We start from the raw sequence: 25409 nt of genomic DNA, 5'->3' as shown, positions 1-25409 counted from the left end.
TTTGAAAATACATGTTTATTTTATGATTTAGAAAGGTCAAAAATTTTACATCAGCAAAAAGAAAAGTATCAGAGTAACGTTTTTAAACTTAAACTTTATAACAATATAATCTACAGTTTTCTTTATAGATTTCGTATTTAAAAGTATTTATTCACTGAGTGGTGAATGTTAACTACTGATGTCCAAAAATACAAAAAACAAACAGTAAAAAATACAGATTATTTGAGAGAGCATGAAGACCAGAGAGACAAGTAAACCTTACATTTTGTGGTTTTCATATCAACAAACTCTAGCCCCAATATGGAATACTTATATTATGGTCTATAGAGAAAACATCTTCAGTTGTTGCATTGCTGAGTGAAACAGAAACACTGGACAAAACTGCCGAATACCAAAAATAAATACATAAATATATACATGTCATTTAATTTGTATAAAAAAATAAGAATAGCCTCTAAAGCCTCTGTATTTTTTCTTTTCTTTTAATTTTTAAGGAGTTTTAAGGACAAACTCAACTCTGCTCAACAGTGAGATAGTACAATCATCAGGTATTTATCCAGAACATCACCGCATCTCTCAGACGTCCTGCCAAGTGACACAAAGTGAACGACCTCACTTTGAATAACCCGGTTAACCTGGTTAACCCGGAAACACATCTGGCTATGATGGTAAACTAATCTAATCTCATATATATTTTTAATTCAGTCTTTATTAAGAAACTGATATGTGTGTTCAGGAGTCAGTTAAGCTTTCTTCCTCTTTTTAGCAAGAAGATTGAGTTCATTCAGGAAACTGGCAGCTGTCAGAGGATTTTCCCTGCCTTTTGTCAGTTGTTGTGGTTGTTACAGTCTCTTCACAGGGTCACACAGAGGTTAGAGGTTTGGTGAAAGTGGTTTGGATTGTGGATTCACCATCAGTGTTTCCTCTTTATAAATAGAGGCCCTGTTCGGTTGTCCCACACACTGACCTTGTGGTGAGGTCTGCAGGAAGGAGCAGGTGTGTTTTCTGACTCTGCTGCAGTTGTCAGAGATCAGATCGTCTGCAGCTGGTACAGTCTGGGCCCTTTCTTCAGCAGGAAACCCTGTTCATTCAGAGAACTCACCAGACCCTCAAAATCCATCACCTGCAGGAATCAACCAATGACTGAATTACTGAAGTAATCCAGCATGTATGCAGTGGTCATGTTTTTAGGGTTAGATCAGGTTTTGATGCTTGTATTTAACACATTCTAGAGAACATTTGTGTTGTTAGAGACATTCTGACCTCACCCGATTCATGCAATTCCATATATTTTTCTAATTTCCTTTGGCGTCAGTAAGATCTAAATCTAAACACGGTTTTCTTGAGCTCTGCTTCATTTTCAGAAATTGCCTAATTTCAGTTACTGATTTCTTTAGTAGCTAATATCTCACAGATGGTGACTGAAATTAACATTGAGCTGTTTGTACCTTTTATGTATTCACATACAGCCAACAGTTAACTTTTTTCATTTTTTAGTTTATGTGTATTTTAGTGCCTATGAATGCTTTCACCTTTATGTTCATTCTCTCAGCCACAGATCGGAGCGTTTGCATGTCAAACTGCATCTGATTGGTCCTCTGGGCGTGAGAGTGCAGTGCATTGACCAGTCGTTTTGCAGCGCTGCGCTGACTCATTCCTGCCCCGAGCTGAGAGCGCTCAAAGTCCAGATTGCCGAGACCATCTGAGTACGTATCAGCCAGACTGCACAACAAAACAATACACACACACACACAAAGAGGGAGAAAGACACATTTTACATCTCAGGATGATACACTAGATGCAAGAACAGCACAGCTAAGACATGATGCTGATATTGTTACAAGATGTCATCACAGTCAAACAACACTGGCATAATTCTCACAATAAAGAAATCATTGTACGTAAGTTACAAGAATCAAAACAACTCACTTTACATGCTTTACTGCGGTAAATAGATCGATCGAGACAATACTAATCAGACTCCTGTAATTTCACCTGTGTTTCATGATCTCCACCACGTCCTCTGCATCGCTCTTGGTAGCTTTCTCTCTGAGATCCAGCCTGGCTCTTGCCTGCAGGAAAACACACAGACACATTTCATTTTGAGACATAGCCTCAAACTGCAGCAGAATAAAGGTGTTATCTTGTGTTAATCCCTCACATGTTGCTGATGGGTCAATGCACCCAACATTCAGAGACGTACCTCAGTGAGTCTAATTAAAGACTCGAGCTGCCGTGTGGTGATGGGTGTGGAATCAGCAGTGTGTGACTGAGATCTCAGCGACAGGTAGAATTCCTGAATTGTCTGTGCTGCTTCAGGAGAGAGCGTCGGATGGACATATTGACGAGCGTAGCTGATGTACTTCCTTAACAAACATGCTGGAATAGCATCTACAATTTCTCCTGCAGGGATCTTGACATAGAGACACACATATTGTATAAATGCAAAAGATATTTCACAGATATCACTGTACTCCACGGTCCAGTTATTACCTGCAAGCGTTCAGACAGCGGCATGTCAGAGTGATCTAGTAAGATGGAGGTCTCTAATTCACTGTTAGTCCTGGTAACTACGGCGCTGCTGGTTCTGCCTCCTGCTGCCCTGTTTGCCATGACGTGTTCTGAAAGTCGACGGTCGTGTGACTCATCTGGAATGTCCAGGAGGAGGAAGACTACATCGAATCGAGAGAGAAGAGCTGAGCCCATTCTAAAGACAAGAAAACACCACCGTCAATACAAGTCAGTCACTTGTAGATGTATACAGATAAACATCTTCCAGCAATTGCTAAAAAAAAAAAAAAAATAAATCTTACTTCAGATTTTCAGAGACAGTCTTGCCTCTGTTGTAATGTCCCCCAATGGGGTTTGCAGCAGCTAAGACTGACGTTCTGGCAGGCAGAGAGGAAACTATTCCGGCCTTCGCCAGACTCACGGTCTGCTGCTCCATGGCTTCAAGTAAAGCCTGCTGCTGATTACCCAATTTATCAAACTCATCAATGCAGCACACCCCTGAAGAAAACAGACAGAGAATAACAGGAGGATAAGACCAGCAGAAGACAAAGAGATAGAGAAAGAAAAAAAAGAGAAATAAGCAAAAGTGAAAGAAATTATTTAGATATCTCAGTCTTTTATTCAGAAGAGGCAGGATATTAAAGCAGACATTTTGAATCAGCTAACAAAACTAAATTTCTAGCATTTTTTCTTAAGTGTTGGACACACTATTTGGACAGAGATGACTTTAGACAAACACCTATGGCTGGTGTGAGGAAGGCAACCATAATAAATCAATATAAATTATAAACGAAATGCACTTTTTGAATGTGTGTTACCAGTCTCTTTCCTACCTTGGTCAGCCAGCACCAAGGCTCCAGCCTCTAGAGCATAATCCCCTGTTCCTGAGTCTCGGGATAAACTCACTGTTAGTCCTAAAAACAAAACAAAACTAAAATATGATTAAATATGAAATTCCCAACTTGCTTATGTTGTAACAAATCCAACTGAGTGTTTAGAGCATAATCACCACCCTCACCTGTGGGATTTAATTGATGCTCTCTGTTTTGCTATCCTGTCTGATGCTGTAATATTGCAAATTTCCCCATGGAGGACTAATGAAGGATTCTCTTATCTGTTATATTCAGCTTCATTTAGGGAGAGTGGTACTTAAAGACAATTTACCTGTGGTGCTTGTACTGTTGCCACATACATAGATTCCTCTGGGAGCCACATTACACACTGCCTACACACAAAGCACAAGTGAATATGCAAGTATAATCTCAAATCTTAACTTATCGTGCATCACAACCTCAACTTAAAAACAACATAATTAATAACACATACTACAGTACTTTATGTTTTCCGTTTTACCTGTAGCATCTGACTCTTTCCCAGTCCAGGGTCTCCCACTATCAGGATGTGTGGGTCTCCTCTAACTGGGACGCTGTTCTTGTCTGTGTGTTTCTGTCGGCCGCCAAATAACGCCAAGGCTAGAGCAGCTTTCACCAGCTGGAGGAACACACGACAATTGAGGATGTTGCACTGAACTTCTGTGATATTTGACAAATCCTGTTTATAATGTGTGAATACTGTGGTCTAAATTCTAGTTACTGAGCTCACCAAGTGGCCGTAGATGACAGGACACAAAGAGCTGAGGAGGCGAGAAGATCAGAGTGTTACATATGAGTTATATATCTCTGTGTGAGTTAACAGCACCGTGGTAAACCGAACTAAAGAATGACTAAAAGTCTACTCCCACCAGTAGCAGCCCAGTGAGGATGTAATGCTTATTACATAACACAAGACAAAACTGTGGGTGAATGAAAAAAAAGGCAAGAGAGGACCTAAAAACTTCACAACTAGTTTGGGCAAAAAATGTCGAGATTGGTCTGAACTGGTGCCAGAAGTCATTTGTGTCCTGAACCAAAAGGCTTTTTCCTTCAGATACGAGCCATTTTAGGGCACAGACTCGACACTGTAAGACTTGGACAAACTAACATCAGTCTACAACTTTCCCGACACTCAGAGGAATAAATTATGTTTCAGCTAAAGAGAAGGCCTAAAACAGGCATCAAATGTTCACACAGCCTGTAAGATCATTTTTCTCCATCCATGAAAAAAAGGAAACTTTCCTAAATTGTTTCTCAGTGGCCCATGTTGTTTTAACTGTTTGGCTTGGATTGCATTCGAGCTAAAAGTTGATGTGTGAGAAAAGGCAGTAACTTTTTATCTTACTGTACTATAAGTCTCAGCAGGTTGGGCTGTGACTGGATCTCCTGGACAGCATACAGCTCCTTCAGACTGAACTCCTCCCCTCTGGAACGATCTTCATGTGACCCTCCTGATCCTTGAGCTGATTTGGACTTCTGACCTACACGTTAAATAGAAATAACACCTTATTGCTCTGTTATGTCAAAACAAAATATATCACTGCCTTGCAAGACTCCAGTCCAACTTTGAATAAATAGACAAGCTGCAGTACCTTTAGTATTACTGACTGAAGTGGCTTCAAGGTAGAGGAGGAACATACACTGATCCTTCTTCCCTCGGGAAGTACCTGCACAGAAATAAGTAGGTGTTAGTGGATGTTCCAAAAAACTGTGACAGTAGCGGTAAAGCACTTCTTATTCAATTCCAATCCAGAATCTTTGCACCTGAACATAGTTTTACAGTTCATACTCAAATGATATAATCATAGAAATAGAATAGATTAATAGATCACCAACTACCAGCAACAACTGACTCCAAAAGTGTGTTTCAGTGTGTTCGTACCATCATTGGTAACTCTAACTATCCCTGTCACAGTAACAGTGTCTCCAGGGACGCAGCTGTCACAGAGGTCGGAGGTCAGGTGACACTCCACGGTGCGTGGGATTCGTCCAGTGTCCCTCTGCTCTCCGCCCATCACCTCCTGCACCCTGAAGTAGCATAAAAAACACATTTCAACAACCCTCCACATTATTTCACTTCTTTTTTTATTTTACTCAGAGTCACAGAAATGTATTTGGTCAGATTAGATTTTTCCTTTTTTTATTTGAATGGCCTACATTTTAATGGTGCCTCTTCTTAAGATAAGTATAACTCCAAAACACACAGAAAAGCAGAAGATCCTCACATTTAAAAAGCTGGAACCAGCAAACATTATTGATAGTTTGCTTGAAAATGACTAAAAATGCTCAAATCAAATTTTCAGTGGTTGGGAATTAATTTTCTGTTGACTGACAGATCAACTAATTGACTAATTGTTGCAGCTCTACTGTACAAAGGCACATAATATACAGTGCTTACTTGATGATCTGCCAGTCGACAGTCTGAGTAAGAGGAGAACTCCGGCTGGGGGTGAAGGAACGGCTGCGACAGTCAGGCTGGATACACTAGGTGATAAAAGACATAGTATACACAGAATAAATGTGAAAAGTTGACCAATAAATCTAAGCAATCATGTCAAAGATTATTATGTGTGGATACTGAAAGGAAATTGCAGAGTACAGAAAAGACACCAGAGTGTGTTCATACCTTGGTAGGTGTAGCATATTTCCCGTGCTGCAGTGGCAGAGACTGTGTCTGTGAGCAGCCCAGACAACTGAAGGCCATCCTGGTGCACAGAGGTCTGATGTTGCTCACTCTCACCACTGTTCCCTTCACACACACCAGCCGGCCAAACACACTGGCACGCAACGTCCGCAACGGAGTCACCGGTTCATAGTTATACAGCCTGTGGACAGTTGTCATCATCAATAAAGTCATCTTTATACTCGATTAGCAAATGTACAGGCGTGTCGCAAACAGTTCATTGTGAGAAATACCTCGCACTGATGTGAGGGATGTTGATGATTGGTGCGGCGACAGGAAGCTCTTCCTCTTGCAGCTCAGCGACCTGTTTCTCCAAATCTATAGTCAACACCTAAAAGACACACACAGAAAAAAAAAAAACTATCAGTCGCCATTTAATGTCTCAGTTGAGCAGTTTTACAATTTTCCTCCTCACAGTCCTCAAATTTTGAAGTTTCAATTTTGTAGCTGAGAGATAATTGCTTATAATGACAGATGATGTGAACAATGACACACCAATAATTCATTTTCAGGGCACTTAATCATATTAAATGTTAATTTATTAAAAGGCGTATGAGTATAATAAAGTATGCACATGAAACATGCGAGTAGTAGTGTCTGTATATGTGTGTACCTGGTGAATAGCTACTCCCAAACACTTGAATAGCACCTCTGGCTGTTCCTTCAGCTGTGTGGTCAGATCAGGAAGTGCAGCACGCACGGCTTGGTCTCCGGTCAAATCTGCATAGTCGACCAGAACGCTGCCCTGACGCTCAATCTCATCCTGCGCACAAACACACACAAATCATCCTTTTAATTTACATCATAAGCAAAAATCATGATGTGAAGTGGAAAAACTAAAAAGTTTTTCCCCCAAAGAATGAAAGATAAATGAACAAAAAGATACACAAGCTCACAGACAGACTGACCTTGTCATACAGGTCAATCTTGGATGTGAAATATTTCTCAAACACTTTGATCTTCTCCACACTGGGTGAGCTCTCTATGAAGCCTGCTCAAAATGAGACAGTGTTACAACATTTACATCAAAGTAGAGGTAAGATCGGGCCTAAAAAATCCAGCCCGACCCGACCCAGGCCCGCAGGCATTAAAGCCCGACCCAGCCCGAGCCCGACCAATTAACTTGATTTGCAGGCCCGAGCCCGAAGCAAACCCGAAATTTCAATTTATCCCATAGTATTTTACGTTCACGAAATGTCCGCAAAGCCGTGCGCAAAGCGTGCTCTTGCTCTGCGCCTCCTGTTAAGTAGTAGTTATATAGCAATTACCTTACAGCGCCGCCTTCTCTGTTTTATCCAAATTATTTATTTACAACAAGTATTCCTTAGTTTAGTATCCACACATCGTTTTAGTATACATTTTTATAAACATATATTTATTTAAAAAAAAAAGTCAGCGAGAGAGAAGCCCGAGCCCGACCCGACCCGACCCGAACGTAATGATTGACATTTTAGGCCCGACCCGACCCGAATTTCGGGCCGGGTCGGGCTCGGGCTCGGGCTCGGGCTAAAGATCTTACCTCTACATCAAAGACAGAAAAAGCCACGTCATCATGGGAAACTACAAACTATAAACACAAACAAGTACCTTCGGAGAAGTAGAGTGTCCACCCTCTGTACGGACACAACGCATCTAAAGTAGTCTGACAAAGGCCTGAAGAGGCAGAAGAGCAGTTAGACTGTAAATTCAGCAATATATTGTTGCACCCTTCATACCACACAATTCTGTAAGAACATTAAATGCTTCAGCTCATTTAAAAATTCATGTTTTCTTTCTCCATATTCCCTTAATATGCAGCTCGCAAGAAGAAGAAGATGCAACTAACAGCAAACAGAAATAAGCAATTAATAAATAATACAAAAAAACGTTGTTTTTCTTAAACATTGGTAACTGGAAAGTACAAAAGCAAATGGAACTCACCTCTCTGTTGGTTTCCTGATCCTCCACCTCCACCTCTCGACCCTCCAGCTCCTGAACCTCTTCCCCCTCCTCCTCCTGCTGATCCTCCTCTCCATGGTCTACCCCTCCATCCTCCTCTCCATCCTCCACCACCTCCTCTCCATCCTCCCCCGCCGCCTCCTCTCCATCCTCCCCCGCCGCCTCCTCTCCAGCCTCCACCACCTCCTCTTCCTCCTCCTCTCCATCCTCCACTCCCACTGCCTCCTCCACCTCTCCCTCCTCCACTCCCACCCCTCCATGAGCCTCTCCTGGATTCCTCTCCACTCATAACTTTCCTAGAAGGAGCAGAACAATAATCCATTACAGTGACAAGGCATCAGGGCAGGTAGATCCATAAAACAGGCGGATTTTGATCAAGTGGATATATGAATATATGTCAAAATAAAAACAAGATAAATGTCTTTTACACTCCAGAACTATTTGAAGTGACTATGTAACACACAAAACAAAGTCAACTTTTAATACGTGGTCTTGTTATGATGCCTATTGCTCTAAAACTTTATCCGTCGTGGAACTTTATCCCATCCCGCAGAACTCCATTTAAAAAACTGTACATTTAGTACCAATGCAATTCTAAGGCATTGAGGAATTAAATTCTTTGAAAAAAACTTAATCAAATACGAACCATAACATTTCGGCATATAAATAATATACTCAGCAGCGTTATATATCAGCAAAATGACAAGGTTTGGTTATAGTTAAACCGCTGAGTCTACGTATAACGTTAACATTGTTTATCACTGTTAGCTTAACTGTGTCTGTTATCGGCGGCGTTTTACTAAATGTTCGGTTGAAACACTTTGACAGAACAGAAGAGAAAGAAACCTTTCGTTTAACCTCCTGAAGACTTAGAGAAGACGACGACAAAACAACTCGATGATGTAAGTAAACTCAAGACATTACAAAGTTTTGAGTGTGTAACGTTTCACCACACAAACTGTCAAAGTTCCCTCCACTGACGTCAGAGCTTCTTCTTCTGCGATTATGTGCAACCGGGTAGTAATCAAACCTCTTCAGGGGTCTTACTGCCCCCCAGTGGACACCGAAGATATTACAGATAGAAAATAAAAAGATTATACAGTAGGCTTCAGTTATAATTATGATGATTATTATCAGTATTATCATTATTATTTCAAACAGTGTATACTGCCAAAAAATAATAAATAATCCGTTGCTACTTGTTTTTCGGTCCACCAATATCAGCTACAATTAAATCAAATCAAGTAAAACAGATCTGTCATGATTAATAAAAAAAAAAAAAAAGATTATAATATACAGTTGAAATTTCACTGCTAGTACACCATATTGTAGATTTAAGATCAATCATGCGTGTGTGCTGTGATGCTTAAAAAGGCCATATGTCAGAGTGGCAGATGTATATTTATCATCTTTGTCAAAGTTTTAATATTTATGTTACATATATTCACATTTTGTGTCTACTACTGTATATCTATTTCTATAATTCTTACTTTTTACTTTCTAATTACTACTGTTATTGCACATTAGCCTTTTGGCAGCGCGTCCTACAGCATGCACTCTCCACTTGTCTACAGTCTGTAGTCCTATTGAAATTGACATTAAAGATATTGTATGCCCAACCATTTGTAACCAACATGCTCATAATCAAAAACATTAAGATAATGTCATTAGAATCGATTTAACCTCCTGCAAGACTGAAGGATTTTTAAGTCTGATTTTAGAGACAACACAACATTAGAATATACAGTATGTCTTGTACATGTCAGGCTTTACCCAAGAAAGTAATTTACACGATCATCTGCCACCATCTTGTGGACATATTATGTCATTACAGTTATTAATCTAATGTTGACATAAAATGACATAAAACACTATTGTCCGTCTTTGCCTCGTTTACACTCCTGCATCCTCATGTTCTTTCTCCTTCTCTTGCTTCTTTCTCTTTCCTCTCCCCAAAAGTTAATTTCAGTGTCATTTAAATGTAATAATGTACACACTCAATGCATACACACATTAAAAGGGGGTAATAACAACCAATGACTTCACACAAACAAACACACACACACACACTCAACAAAGGCAACATTGAGCTTGGTGACTAAAAGTGACGGATTCTGTTGTTCTTTGGCAGTGAAGCAGTTGGCACGAGGCTGCGTTCACACACACTCTCTCTCTGCAGGGTGTTATATAACTGTTTTATACTCCCGAGGACGACCAGTGACACAAATGGACTCAAGATCAACTTTATTGTTATTGCACAAAGTAGGTTTGCGGGGTGGTGGTGGGGGAGGGGAATAAAAAGCAGTTTAGCATCCAACTTAGAAAGTGCAAACACTCCACACGAAGACTAAGTGTATGAGAGAACACACACACAAACACACACACACACACACACACACACACACACACACACACACACACACAAACACCCACACACACAAACACACACACACACACACACACCCTCTCCGGGGAGTGGTTTGGAGGGGACAGAAAGACCGAACGAACAAGGAGGAAAATCAATACCTGAACTACTGTGGCCTGGAGTAGTTAGCGGTTATAGCGGAGGGCTGAGGTGGATGGATGCACACACACACACACACACACACACACACACACACACACACACACACACACACACACACAGGGAAAGGTAAGGTCAAAACAGCTCAAAGAACCAGACAAAGAAATAAAGACAGAGCGAGAGATACTTCTCCTTATTCTCCCCTATCATTATCCTCCTAATGCTGACGAATGAAATAAGGCCTCTACTTCTGGTGTGTGTGTGCGTGTGTGTCCTGTCCAGCCTCTTCACACTCAGTTGTCCTCGTGATGTCTCTGTGATGATAACTGCTGTTTTGTGGAGAGGGACGGAGAGGCTGAAGGACTGTGGTGGAGGAGAGCCACGAGGGAGACGGAGACGGAGGTGGAGACAGTGAGAGGCTGCACCACTCAGAGAGGCCGTTTAATCTCCACTTGATCAGTCGACAGCAAACGTCTCGCAGGATCGATGTGAAATTGGAGGCGATTTAGCAAACGAGGAGAGATCATTTTTCAATATGGTTTGTTTTTTCTAGCCAGAGTTTCGTGGCCCAGAAGTTAAGTAGGTGGTGATTCGCTGCAGTCGGGTTGTGACATGACAAGAGTGTTGATATGTTTTAAATGAGTCTGGCTGACAGAGTGAGAGACTTCATTACTTATGTGTGTGTGTGTGTGTGTGTGTGTGTGCGTGTGTGTGTGTGAGGGAGGGAGGTCAAACTGAGTTGTCTTCACAGCAGCACTCCTCTATTTCAGACCCTCAGCTTCTGTCCCGAGCAGTTCGGAGACGGTTTCCTCTAAATGATTCGATCAGTTTCTCACCGGGAGTTGAGTTTGTCTCGGTGCTAACTCACAGGGATGAATCTGTTTTTCAAGCCCAGTCACCAGGATGTGATGTTCGCAGTTAATCAGTACGTCTACATGCACAGCTTAGTCAGATTACAGCCACAGCTATGCTACTCAGTCAGACAACTGCAATTGTTGAGTATGCATGTCAAAAAATTGAATTATTGGCCAAAGCATGTCATACCGCGGTACAATAGGTGGCGCTGTACCCATTTCAACTAGTTGTAATAGAGCCGGCTGACCTCTTTACGTCACCAGCAACAACAAACTTTCCCGTCATGTGCGTGGGATCAAAAACTGGTTGTATTTTTAAGGGATGTTGGACTGTCTCCATCTGTGACTGTGGTGACCGAAACAGGTATTTTAAGCCAAACCATGAAGTTTTTCTTAAAACTAACCAAGTGTATTTCATGGCTAAACCCAACCAGAGCACGAGCACAACGTTAAGACAAAAAAGAACCAGGAAAAATAAAATAAATTAAAGTTGCATCCTGAAGAAACGTTCAACTTATCTGTGATTTTGCAGGAACTTTCTTTGCTCACTTTCATTCTGGTGATTTCTGTTGATGCTTCCAGGTCTAAAATACCCCCAAAAAACCAAAGAGATTCTCTGTTTATATCAGATTCATGTCAGATATCAAGCTTTGCTCAGTTCTTTCTATTCTATTTATCAATACATCTGTCAGCAGGCATCAGTGTTGAAATGTCTATTCAGTTAATGTCTCAAACGTTCAACAAGAGCCACAACTTCATCACACACCAGCTGCAAGAATCAGCAAAAAGTGGAGTTCTATCATCCAAATATACGTTAAATGTATTCTTTAACATCTTCTCATCATGTTGAATGAGTTGCAGGACAATTAATCCTGTCACAGAATGAAGGAAATGTACAATATATAGTCACTTGGTGCCAGAAGGTTCCCACTAGAATTGCATTGCACGGTGATCCATTGTGGCTCCAGGAGAGCAGCGCAGGTCGATCGGCGCAGGCAGGCGGCCGTCACCTGTTTGCCGCCGAGAGAAATTGAGCTGTCAGACCTTTTTACTTCATCGTTTATAACATCTCTCTCCGTGGCAAAACAGCGTGTGTGGACTTTTTTTTTTTTTTTTTTACCAGGATAAAAGGGCTGAAGATTGTACAGAAAACACAGTCATACATAGTTTAACACCGAGAAAAATGTCTTTAATAATACAAACTGGAGGTGAAACGATCAAAGCCGAGAGACTTCGTCCCTGAAGCTCAGGCGTTTAAGATGCTGTTGAAATGATGTGACGCCTGAATGGTTTGTTGCAGTATTTCTTGTTCCATATTCACATCTGTAGTTTTGTAGCAGGTGATTTACAGTTTATCATGTTTTGTCCCCACATGGCAGACAGACAATGCTTTCGACTATCTAGTGGAAACAGATAGCAGGAACAGATGTTGGAGTTAAAGGCGTGATTACAAAAGGACAGAAATAAATAAATACATAGATACAAAATCAGTTAATCAGTGAATGTCTGTTTAGCTCTGTCATGAAGTTTAGTTCTTCTACAAAGCAAATAGTTCTTCTGGCAAACAGGAAGTTGTCCAACACAAAGATAATCATCCTCGAAAGTTACTTCAATCACTGCTAACTTCCATAACCAATACACACACCACATACACACACATACACACCATTAAATGTGATGTAATTGCCAGTTCAACACAAACACACTGAGAAGCGCACACAGAAGTTAAAATACCAGCCCACACATACACAATCTGGAAGAAGCTGCTCTGGCAATTTGCCGTTGAGCCCTGCTGACATTTCTGTCTCCTCTGCAGGCCACCAGACTACAATAACAGATGGAGGCATTTCAGCTGTTATCTGAGAGCGACATATGCATGAAGACGCCAGCAGTGACTTTGGAAACACAGAAAGTGAAACCTGCCTCCCGCGGCCTTCTGAGAGCGCCGGCGCTTCTCTCTTAGCTCGACTCGGACGGGAATGTCAAGGATTAAACAAACAACACTTTCTTTTCTCTTTCTCTTTCTCTCTCTGACCCCCTGCAGTTCCGAAACAGAATTCCCCCTCGTGACACTTCATCAGGAGAGAAACTGAAGCATCTCTTCTTCTTTTCTCACTCCGGGCAGCGAAGAAGAGCGATTAATGACCTCGGTGACCTCTCTCTCTCTTTCTGAGTCTCAGCGATGCAAAAAGGCCAGAAAATATCCGTCAACTTGTTTCCTTTTTCCTTATTTTGCATATTTTCTTTTTATTTCTCTGTGGTGCAAACAAACACAAACTGTACACACTGTATGAACACACAGAGGAGCCCTGACGAAAGAAAATGTAATGTCTGACATCGCTGTGCAAAGACTGTAATATTTCAGATTAATGTCTTTATTGACAAACTGTGTGTGTGTGTGTGTGTGTGTGTGTGTGTGTGTGTGTGTGTGTGTGTGTGTGTGTGTTTTATGACTGCATATTAGCTCTGAACCCCAGTGGGTCCGTTTCTTCATCTCAACTAATTTGTGTTTTTACTGCACACTAATGGACTATGATGAAACACACACACACACACACGCACACTTAGTATCTCAGCAGTCGGAGTGTGTGTGTGTGTGTGTGTGTGTGTGTGTGTGTTTGTGCATCTGTAGGCGGGTGGTTGGGAATAAATGTGTGTGTATGTATGTCGGTTTAGTCGAGGAGTTTCTTCTTCAAATCATCAGTTTCAAGCGGTGAGGATAGATTGGTTTTAACTGAATATGAGAGATGAGCTCCGGCTAAACTCATTCAATTAGATTTTTTTTCTTTTTTTTTATATTTCCAGAGGGGCCGACAATTAGCTCACAACAAGTGGCACTTTACAGGAGCCAGATTACGACTGCAGCGCTCGCATGAAACGTTCAATTAGCATTTTGCTGTATAGATTTTGATGGGTGAATGTAAACACATCGCTCAGTGTGATCGTCACCTGGTGATGATGTTCTTTAACGACTTTGCTTTTAATTGAGGAAGTGGAAAGAGGATGCTCGAGGATTTTTAGCCTAAAAGCTTAGAAACTTCTTCTGCTACAGGAAGAACACCACAAGAGTATAATTTAAAAAATCCTGTGTCAGTGTGATGAGTGTGGAGGAAGTTAGCCTAGCTTAGCATGAAGACAACCAACAATAACTTGCCTTTTGTTACCTGTAAAGCTCAGTAATTGTCACGTAGCGTCTCATTCGTTGGCTCATTCGACAGCTTGTGGTTTGAGAGACGTCAGTGGTGAACTCAAGATGTTTGAGGTGCCGGAGTGAAAGAAAAAAGGCACCAGCACACAGAAAGTCCTGATTAATTTAATTTGAAAGAGGAGGGCACCCCTATATCTACTCTTGGGGCATCCAAGAGGTCAATTAACGATATGTTTTTTTCAAACACGGGGGCAGATCAGGGGCTGGTGTCTGATCATTTGGGACAACAATCAACACTGTTTTCCATGGTTGAGCTGTAATGTTAGCACATCTAGCTCAGGTAGGAACGCTTCCTTCCATGTGGTGATATGGAGAGAAAATAGTTCCCACATGAAACGTCTCCCAACAGTCTGTCTGTAAGTCTGTGGATTATCTCCATCAACCGGCTCATTATCTCTGGAAAGAGGAGGCAGATATCTCGATGGAGAATCTCTCTTCTCTCTCGACTGAGATTAATAAAAAGCAAAAGCTAAAAGGAAACATGTATTTTTGATTTTAGGGGCGAACTGTCCCTTTTAATGTCATCAGGAGCGACTCAAATAAAAGCATTTGAAATGTCAAGAGTAAACTGTCGTGTTACAGAAAAAAGGCTCGTGCTCTCTCTCTCCCTGAGCTCATTACGGTGTACGGATGTGACAAAGTTTGCGCCGGTCTCCAGGGATTATTTCCTTTCATTTGTCTGTGTGGGTGTCAGCTGATTGACACTAAGCAGAGCGTTACTTAATCCACACACCGATATGGAAACGCTCGACACGGGGCACAACGGAATAACGATGAAACAGAAACTCTGACAAAAATAAATGACGCTTCGTGTTCGGTGTGAAGGATTATTGAGGCTCAGGCAATTTCCAATCTGTGGAAGTTGTTTTTCACACTTTATAAGAACAAATGACTTTCTTGTGAAGCTCGAAGGAATTAATCTTGATTTCTCCACCGGCGCTCAGACAACAGCAGGAAGAATGAGAAGAAAAACAACAAGTCTGAACTTAGAAATCAGAAGTCAAGCCTTTCACCGAGAAGTTACAGTTATTCTTAAAATAAATAAATAAAAACAGCATGAATTAACAATCCACCGTCCTCCTAATAGGATGAATTATAAAAACTGTCACACAACTGTGATCAAAATTGGTAATCACATTTTCTAATTAATGCTAAGCTGGGATGTCAATAATTAAAACAGCAGTTTAGTCAGAATGCACGACATGGATTGAGTGCAAATGTGTGTCTGTGCTTTGCATTCAATCCATTGTGTTTCATTTCATTTAGGGTTGAAGGGGCTCAATGAGTTTTTCCACTGCAGATGAACAGGATTTAATTTGTGCCGAAGATGACGACAGCGTCATTCCGAATCCACAAACTTTGATGTGGACATGTTTTAGGGACTTCTTCTCTGGTATAAAACAGTGGTAGTACTTCACTCTGATTTTCTCTGTTTTACTGCTAATTATCTTGAGTGTCCTGCCCTCTTCCAGGTCACTACGATGGAGGGGAGGTCGTCACTTGGCGATGCCTCGTCCTGCTCAGTCGTCCTCCTTGTATCAGATATTCTGTCAATGCAATTTATAAACTGTGATTCTGTTGTTCTGTTCTGTATATTTGATATCTACCACATATCTGTCAGTCCTGGGAGAGAGATCCTCCTCTGTGGCTCCTTCAGAGGATTCATCCATCTCTTTTTTTTGCCCAGTAAAAGGTTTTTGTCTCAACATGTTTTTCCTCACTTCAATCGAGGGTCCAAGGAAAGAGGATGTTGTTCACTGTACAGTTTGTAAAGTTATTTGATTTCATTTCATTAGAAAAGCTGCGCCAGTTCAAATATAAACAATCAAAATTGTCCTTTTTGGTCATTTCGAGAACAAGGGTGATGTTTGCCCCTCAAATCAACAAGTGACTTTAAGAAAACCGTTGAATTTTTTGGTTTATTAGCTCTTAAGAAGTTGTTTTGGGGGTTTAAGTAAAACAAATATGTTGGTAATGAACTGAAGTCTGTATGCATAGCGGACTTGCATTTATCTCTTCTAGTATATAGACGACTCAAAGAGACCTTGGAGCTCAGAGACTGCAGCCTTGCCTGCATACAAAACAGATATTATGACAACTGTTAAGCAGAAAAAATAGGATAAACTAATAATTGTGTTAGACGAACTGCTGGGACGTTGTTAATGGTCTCTTCTGTCATCTAATCAGACTATAAACTCTGCACCCTGTCGTTTGTGCTGCAGCTTGTGTGTGTGTGTGTGTGTTTCAGCAGATGCTGTTTCAAACCGTTACTAGAGGAACAAAAGGCCACAAAACTGAAACTAAAAGTATATGACCCGTGTTTGGAACCGCAAACACAGACAAAAAAAGCTTGTGGCATCAAGATGAAGCTGTGAGCCAGAAAGTCAGAAACACAGCCCGGAGGAGGAGTGTAGTGAAGTGAAGAGGACGAAGAGTCGATTATCTTTTTTATCCATCCAACGTACTGTACAGTCCATCAGCCAGAGCTCTCAGCCTTCACCAAATGACCCGTTCAGATACATCTCCTCACTGAGCAATGACAGCATCCATCATTCCACTCCAAGCCAAAAAAATGTATTTACAACGACGCACAGCATCTTTAAAATGCTGATAGATAGAAACAGTATCAAGTATCATAAAACTTCACATTAGGGAGTGAAAATCAAATGCACTGATTAGAACAAAAAGATTTTCAATTTTCTCAACCGTTTCAGAGATAATGCCTTCAGCTGTAATTGTTGCACAGCGCGCTTTAAAGTCCCGACCACATGTGAAAGAAACATATCGATAAATCCTTGTTGCCTGGATTCCTAAACTGTGCTGCTGCATTGATTTCTCACACTGAGAGAAGACCTGAGACGACCTGCAGTCTGCTGCCTTCTAGAAACACCAGCATGTTTGTACGTATGTTTCCTAACGCCAGTCCCAGATGTATTCACAACACCTGAGCTGTGTGTTGGAGCACAGTGCAGTTTGTACATTACAGGTGAGATCTTATCATTCGTAAGAGCGACATCATTGAATAACAGGGGATAACTTCCAGCTGTGTCTGTGGCGACAAAGCTGAATGTTTTTAACAAGACCTCAGTTTGTCTCTGTACATGTTTGTCGTGACCAAACGAGGTATTTTCAGCCAAATTATGACTTTTTTTTTTTTTTTTTACCCTAACCAAGTGGTTTTTGTGCATCATATCCACTGTTTGTCAACATCTATTCTGTAATGTCCCGCAGACGTGGAAATTTGTTTGTCCCAGCAGCCAAACGACAGAATATTTCAAAAGACAAAACCAACAGCAAAAATAAATCATATAATTAAAAAGGTAAGAAATAGAATAGATGTATAGACATATTAACATGTATAAACAATATACATAATAAATATGGGTGTTAAGAAAAATTGACCAGATGGTGCAAAAACTTGATGGTTCCTAAACACAAAGACTCCAGACAGGATTTATTAACTCTGGAAAGCATTTACATGATATTTCACTGCACTGATTTTCAAGTAAACTGCAGAAATGCGACGTTCGTGTTGCAAAGTCATCTCCCGGGAAAGTAACTTTTGCACAAATTTGATTGGCCAGCGCTGCAGGTTTCTTGTCTCACCCACTAAGCAAAGCGCTTTTTAAAACAGGCATTAAGATGGGATTGAGGAGCAAGTTTTTGGGCCTTTTGTCTGACATACAAGATAACATTATACATCTTATCATAATGATGATTATACATAATTGATGTGGCTGTAGTTTCCCCATAAAAAGTTGGGTGTTGTTGCAATGACGACATTATGCTATTGTGCTTTAATTTAAAAACATTATTTAATAATAAAGCAGACCTGCACGCACATAATGGTTCCCAAATTAAATATGGCTCAATGCGATATACCATTATGTAAGTGTGTAGTGTTTGTGTGAGAGAGGAAGAAAGTATGTTTAGAGGATGTGCTTGACTTTCTGTTGAGTTGTGTGTATTGTGTGTGTGTGTGTTGTGTGTGTGTGTATTGTGTGTGTTGTGTGTATGCGTGTGTTTCTGTTGTGATTTCTAGAGGCCCTCTCTTGTCTCCTTCGTTGACGGTCTCAACTTGTCAGCTCCTGTACTTTGGCGATGAAAGCCTTTGTTAAAACAAACAGCAACGGCAAACTATTTTCTGCCTCTGGAAACCGCGCTGCCTGTTAGTTGAAGGTAAATGCATCGTGGGTGTTTTGTACCAGAAACAAGTGTCAGACTTCTCTCTGCTCAGGGCCTTGAAGACAGCAGGGTATCTTTTTCTTTTGTCTCGGTGACAGAGAAGCAGGCACCTTTTTTGTTTGTATATCCGGGGGAATGGCAAACAGCAGCGGTGTCACACTTGGTGTCTGTCTCTGATGCTACTAGCCCCCTGTTTCCGATAAAAAACACTGGTAGCTAATAGGCCTCCATCTGTGCCAACAAACCAGGCCAGGGAACCCTTAAGGAATCAGTGTGCGTGTAACTGTGAAAATAGTTGCCTTTTTGTCTCAGGGACTAGAGAGTAACAGCACCGCTACCTTCAGGGACCCTTTCTGTTAAATCTAATAGAGAAGGATAGATGCTGGTTAATGAGCCCGTGGACCGGCGCAGATGCTCGGCCTTCACCCAGAGACTCCTTTGTTTTCATCCATGCTAACTGTTGAGGAAAGTGACAGTCTGGTTTGCTGTTTTTAGCACAGATTTCACTTGAAGTGTCGAACCATTAGTTTGGTTACATCGCTGCAGAAACACAACAATAATATAAGTTGTCTTGCTAATGTGCAGGAAGATGCGTGAGAGCTGGAAGCTGTTGCTGCTGTTTGTGTGTGTCTGTCAGCAATTTATTAATGAATGTTTGGTAGCACTTTGTAATAGCATCATTAATACGTGATTCACTCATAAACTTTTAAAGTTTAAAGTTATATCACTGTTTGCAAACAATGAAATACACCAGCTGCCCTGTAGCTCTCGCTGGCCAGATGGATGATGTGTGTTAGCGGCTAGTTCAGCTATGTAGCTGTCTTAGCTTTTTTAGTCTAATAAATAGCTGACAAAAATATAACAACTGTGTTAAATGCCACGATCATATAAAAACGAACAAAATAACCACCATGAATGTACCTCAGTCTGAAAAGGCATGGCAGTTACTCATGCTTGCTTTGTGCTAGCTAGCCTAGCCAGCTCTCAGAGGCTGTGTGCTTTGTGCTACTCTGTTAAATGAGTGGCGGTGTGCTTTGTGCTACTCGGTTATCTGAGGGGCTGTGTGCTTCGTGCTACTCAGTTAAATGAGGGGCTGTGTGCTTCGTGCTACCTGGTACCTGGTTAGCTGAATAACAGGCCCGGGGAGGGGGGCGTATACTATGAGTGTTATATAGCAGTATCCAACTACCTCATGTCTCACCACCCAGTAACGAAAAAACAAACACTCATTCTTGTGCGACTAGCTTTCCAATAGCATCAGCGGTACACTGACCTAGTCTTCGGTGAGTGTTTTGCTGATGCTTTGCTAACTGAGTGCCTGCCTCAGACACAGACGCTGGATATTTTTCTTTTACTGGTCGGCACATTTGATTTATTGATTACTGTCAGGATGCTAAAAAATTTTCTACCAAACAAAACAAAAATATTTCTAGAATAACTCACCAACCAAAGCTTACAGTAAGGCAGTTTATTTTCAGGTAATGAATATAATTTAAATACATTCAGTTCAGGATGTCGATGTTTTGTGTAAAGCAGCGCAGAGTTTTAGTGAGGACAGCCCACATTTGGCCTCTTACCTGATACCACCTGAGACCACATATTCACCTGAGACGACTTTGTGTTGCTATCATGAAGTTCTTTATCTGGTGGTAATGAAAAAATAATCTAAAATATCCATAGTAATTTCATCAAACTGGCACCTGAATACGGAGCAAACAGATGTTCCATTAGAGCAAAATAGGTTTCATTGATTTTTTTTCAGTATTTCAGTATTTGGCCTTTGCTTTCTGAAAAACATTGCTGAAGGCCAAGAGCAGAAATATTTCTGAAATCCATTGTTTTCTGAATTCTGCTGTGCAAGAGAGCTTTAAAATTGATTTCTCTGTTTACATTCGTTCTGCCCTTGAGACAGTCTTTCACACTCATCTGTGTTTCTTTGGTGTGAATTATTATAATCTTGAGTGAGGCTGTTTGCTCCCAGGAACACAACCTCCACACTCTAACAATTAATAAAGGCTCACAAATACGGCCTATACATCAGGATGACGTTAGGAAAGACATGTGACCACAATGTCCTCAACAAATACACAATTTACTCCTGTTTAAGTGCTACATGTTTAATGTTATATATTTTTGATCCCCATTTTTTAAAGGTTTAAGTGAAACAAACAGTCTCGGGCCTGAGAGCAAATCACCAGGAGGCACAACAGGCATTAAAGCCAATTTGACATAGTGGGCAAAAAGTTAATTTACAACATCATGTGATGCCCTGGGGCCCACAAATAGGCTTTTTCTTTAAAGGACACATATTATGCTAATTTTCAGGTTCATTATTTTATTTGGGGGTCCTGGTACAAAAGTTAACATACTTTAATTTGACAAAACAGTCATTATTTTAGTAATTTGGTGCATTGCAGCAGCAACCCCTTTACGAACTGTGTCTGTTTAAGCTACGGAGTGACACATCTCACCTCTGTTTAATCTTTGAAGAGTGTTACACATGCAGATTACTTAACAGCAGGATGCAGCCAATCAGAGGTAGAGTAGGGCGGATCATGCCGAGCAAGGTAGTGTGATCCAAAATAACGCTGCTGCAGCTGCGGTACAGCCACATATATGTCATAATAAATATATATAACGCCTGATACATAGTGATGAATATAAGGCTGGTGCACAGTTCAGTTTTTAATGGGCTTTGTTGTACAATAACAAAAATACAGAATATCAGCTTGAACCTTTGAATGCACTGAGGAGGTGAATCCAGGTCAATATAAAACCTCTGTGATTGATAATGAATCTATGGCTAATAGAACAGCAGCATAAATAAAAACAGATTAGGGCTCTTGATGCAGTTAATCGTAAAGACAAATGAGGGCTGTGAAGTTGACGACTCAGTATAATATCACAAAGGTGTCGATAACAGTATGAGCATTCATTCTCACGCAGCATCTGTAAGTCATTAAATCATCAGACATCTCACTACTTATATTCCTGTTTCGCTGTCTTAACATCAGAGCCCGTTAAAATCTGCGGCGCTGTAATCCCCCACCCTTCATCTGTCCCGGTTTTGTTCGGCGGGCTCCCCTCCTTCCCTCCCCGTGATTGAGCAGAGGCACAGCAGCTCTCTTCAGGCTGCACGCTGAATCATGAATGCTGACTAAGTCTCCTCTTGTTCTGCGTCGAGAGTGTCAGATAAATGCATGCGCTAAATGCTTCTTCAGTGTGATCCTAAGTGGTGTGAAGCAGAGGCAGCGCGCACAGAGGCGGAGAGCAGCCTGAATTATCTGAAATAAGTTGTGTGGTTCCATTCTGTTTGTTTGTGGTTATAGCTTTGAACTGTGCCAGGCTCCTACGGGGGCTTTCAGATACCACCAGTAATGTATTGTTTATGGCACGGGGCCTCAGGCAGACAGAATGATGGATTGAGCCGTTCTGTTTTCTTCTCACAATCCGTCTTCAAAGAAACAAATCGATCTAGAACAGACAAGTAAGGGGAATGGGAAAATCACAAAAATAGACTTTCTTTATAGTGCTTTGATGCTGTGATGTGTTATTTTGTCAGGAGTATTTTAGGCTGAAATCAAAGTTTACCCTTCGGAGCAGAAAAGAGCTGAGGCTTACGTATATGTATGAATTTTTAAATATGTGTGTGTGTGTGTGTGAGTCATATTGAGTTAGTGTAAGTGTGTATATCAGGGCTGGCAAGCACCGGCAGCAGGGAGTTGTTATTTACAGGAGCAGTGCTGCATTCAGGGACCATTTTTACCTAAAATGAAATCAGAGCCAAGCTGTCAAATATTGCCACTGAAATTACACTGCAAAAAGTTATGTACTTATTACGAGTTTCTATCTTTGAATCCAAAGTATATTCTTAAAGGAAATGTTCACCCAAAAATACAAGGTTACAAAATTTCATCCAGGCACCTGATTATATTTCCTTGTTAGACTGAATGATGTGGATCCAGCTCACAGGGGAAGTTAAAGGTCATGTGCAGGCTAATTTCTTAGAAAAATGAGTAAATAATTCATTGTTCAAACTTCTTTGAAGCACTAACAGAGTTTGTAACAGCATGAGAAAAAGAAAATCCACTTATAACCTTTTAAAAGAGCCCAAACATTATGAAGTAAACATTAATTGCACAGTTTGATTCTCTTAAAACCTCAGTTTCACTCTACGAAAGTGCCTCTCTTCAGGTGAAATGAAGCCTCGCTGGTAATCCAAGGTGGCAACCTTAATTAACATTTTACCCCTGACATTAACCAGTGGCCTGATGTCTTTAACGAGGCTGATGTTCATGGTTGAGGTGTAGCAGAGCTGTTATAACACTCATCACCTCTGGAGGGCAGAATGACTCCACAGTAAAATTACAATAAACATTTGAATCGTTTTCTCCTTCAGTCCTTTCACTTTCACTGATTTCTTCTTTTTACTGCCCTCAGTCCGACTGCATCTTTCTTTCTTTCTTTCTTTCTTTCTTTCTTTCTTTCTTTCTTTCTTTCTTTCTTTCTTTCTTTCTTTCTTTCTTTCTTTCTGTCTTTCTTTCTCCTCTCTCTCAGCTAACAGTGTCACAGGCTTCACTGCTTTACCAATTCCATCAAAAAGCTATTTAACAAACCGCAGACCTGTGCAGCCGTGCCTTCACTGCCTCCACTACACCTTTATTTTTCAATCTCTCAATCTCTCTCTCCTCCTTACATCTCTCTCTCTCTCTCTTACTGTCTTTCAATCTGTCTCTGTTTATTTTTCTGCCCCGACCATCTCCCTCCTCTATTCCTCTGCATTTCCTCTTCTTTCTCTGTTTCTTGATTTCTTGGTCTGAGTCCGGCTCTTTCCTCACCTTCCTCCACCTCCTCCGTCTCTGTGTCATTTCAGTCAGGTTGAAACAGTTGTTTTCACAATTTGCAAAAGAAAAATACTTGTGTTTTTTGCATCTCTGAATGCGGCGAACAGGCGGCTGACTAATCATGCATCATAAGGGTTTATGAACAAGTGTTGCAAAACTTGCGTCCAGTGTCATTTTAAAACAGATTTTATGACGTTAGCTCCAACAAAGAATAGTTTTCCGGATCTTCAACGTCATTGGTGGGGGAAGCATTGGAAATATTAATTATCACTTAGCTAACCCAACAACGAGGCTGCTGTCAGTCAGTATAGAGACAAAAAACAAGAAGCGACAGGCTCACAGAATACAAATGAGTTTAACGTCATGCTTTGATTTTCCAACAGTTCATTTCCTGACCATTTTATGGTGACAGTGAGTGAAACACCTTCATTCAGCTTCCAGGCAGCCAGGCACCAACGACTCGCTCAGGTTAGTGGTGCAGATTTGGTAATTCTGCCTGTCGCACAGTGTCGTCGCGTTCTTGTCAGGACCGCTGGTGTGTCGTCACTTGTAACTTGAAACAGAGATGACTTGATGGTTGGTGAAGCTCCTCTCCTGTGAAACAAAAAGTGAACGTTGACTTATTGTGATCTTTTCCAAAACCTTACCAAGTAGTTTTATTTCTGATATTTTCCCAAGTGGTCGTATTGCCTAAACTGTAACACAAAAATGAAAATATATTATTTTAATCCCTGAAAACTTTAAATAAGCAGGTGGTAGTATTTGATAATGACGCACTGAGCGAGAGCGGGGATGTATCTAAACTCATCATTTTAAAAGGTATAATGGTATAAACCTTTTGCAATAAACCATCTTGTTGATGTTTCTACTGTTACCTTGGAATAATTCAGCATCGGGAGACATTTTGCAGAGAGTGTGATGAGAAGATCAATACAACTCTGAGTAATATCAGAGATATCAAACTTCTCATTACACTCTTGTCAGGAGAGAAAAGTTTATTTCCCAAAATGTCAAACTGAAGGTTTTTCATGTTAACGAGTTCATCCTGAAATACCCACAACAAGGTTATATCAAGAGGTATTTCTTAAATAGAGGAGGATGTTGACTGGTGTTTCTCTTACTGCTAATCTTAATAACTAATCTTACTTCTTAATATAAAAGGAAGATTTTCTGTATTTCCTGGATGTTTTCAGACACAAAGCACCACAGAGACGCCTCCCGCACGTTCATTCAGTCTCTCACTGTTTGTTTTCGTCACTGTTAGCGTTCTGCTGCACAGCGGCCCTTAAAGGAAGAAGCTGTTTCTGACCTTCGTCCAGTTCTTTCATCCTGTTTTCTTTTCTTACAATATTTGCTGTATTTTCTGTTGACACAGTGGTTTGTGTGAGCACAGCTTTTCTCTCCCATCGCTGCCAACATTTCCTCCTGCTTCAGGCTGTGCCCTCGGTTGTTTTCTGATCCACTTTTTCTCACTCAGAACTGCCAAAGGTAACGCAGCCAGACAGTCCTGGTCACCCTGGTTAGCAGCAGCTGCAGTGGCAGTTACATTTCTGTATTAATATGAGACAGACTGACCAATAAAATACAGAGAGAGTGAGCTGTCAGGAACAATCACATCTTTGCTTTGAAAGCTTTTATTTCATTTCTGGAGCATATTCGCCTCGAGAAGTTCAGCAGTGATGTCCAAATAACTTTCAGTTTCCAAATGTTTCCTTCTTTTCTGCAGTTTACATCCACATTGATCTTAGATGGATTACAGTAGTGGGGGGCTCCCTCTCTGGCTAGCAGTC

The 25409-nt window shown here is 40.9% G+C and overlaps 1 protein-coding gene and 1 long non-coding RNA gene across 2 annotated transcripts; one reads left to right on the top strand and one right to left on the bottom strand.

Moving 5' to 3' along the window:
- Positions 1-466: 466 nt before the first annotated feature.
- mcm8 (minichromosome maintenance 8 homologous recombination repair factor) lies at positions 467-8986 on the bottom strand. The gene is made up of 21 exons (XM_037124435.1): positions 8851-8986; positions 7987-8300; positions 7654-7719; positions 6975-7057; positions 6680-6829; positions 6300-6397; positions 6010-6208; positions 5782-5867; positions 5266-5411; positions 4976-5050; positions 4729-4864; positions 4114-4144; positions 3865-4002; positions 3676-3736; positions 3345-3425; positions 2814-3009; positions 2494-2707; positions 2204-2413; positions 1996-2072; positions 1533-1722; positions 467-1123 (listed from the first exon to the last, which is right to left on the bottom strand). Exons 2-21 carry the CDS (start codon positions 8291-8293, stop codon positions 1031-1033), a joined length of 2637 nt encoding a protein of 878 aa, XP_036980330.1. The 5' UTR covers positions 8294-8300; positions 8851-8986; the 3' UTR covers positions 467-1030.
- Positions 1569-4936, top strand: LOC119033868. The gene is made up of 2 exons (XR_005079401.1): positions 1569-1706; positions 4740-4936. It is a non-coding gene; the product is annotated as an uncharacterized LOC119033868 (long non-coding RNA).
- Positions 8987-25409: the final 16423 nt, after the last annotated feature.

Source organism: Acanthopagrus latus, chromosome 15 (genome assembly GCF_904848185.1).
Source record: "Acanthopagrus latus isolate v.2019 chromosome 15, fAcaLat1.1, whole genome shotgun sequence".
NCBI lineage: Eukaryota > Metazoa > Chordata > Actinopteri > Spariformes > Sparidae > Acanthopagrus > Acanthopagrus latus.
The sequence above is the reverse complement of the archived record's forward strand: the minus strand, read 5'-3'. Positions and strand labels throughout refer to the sequence as shown.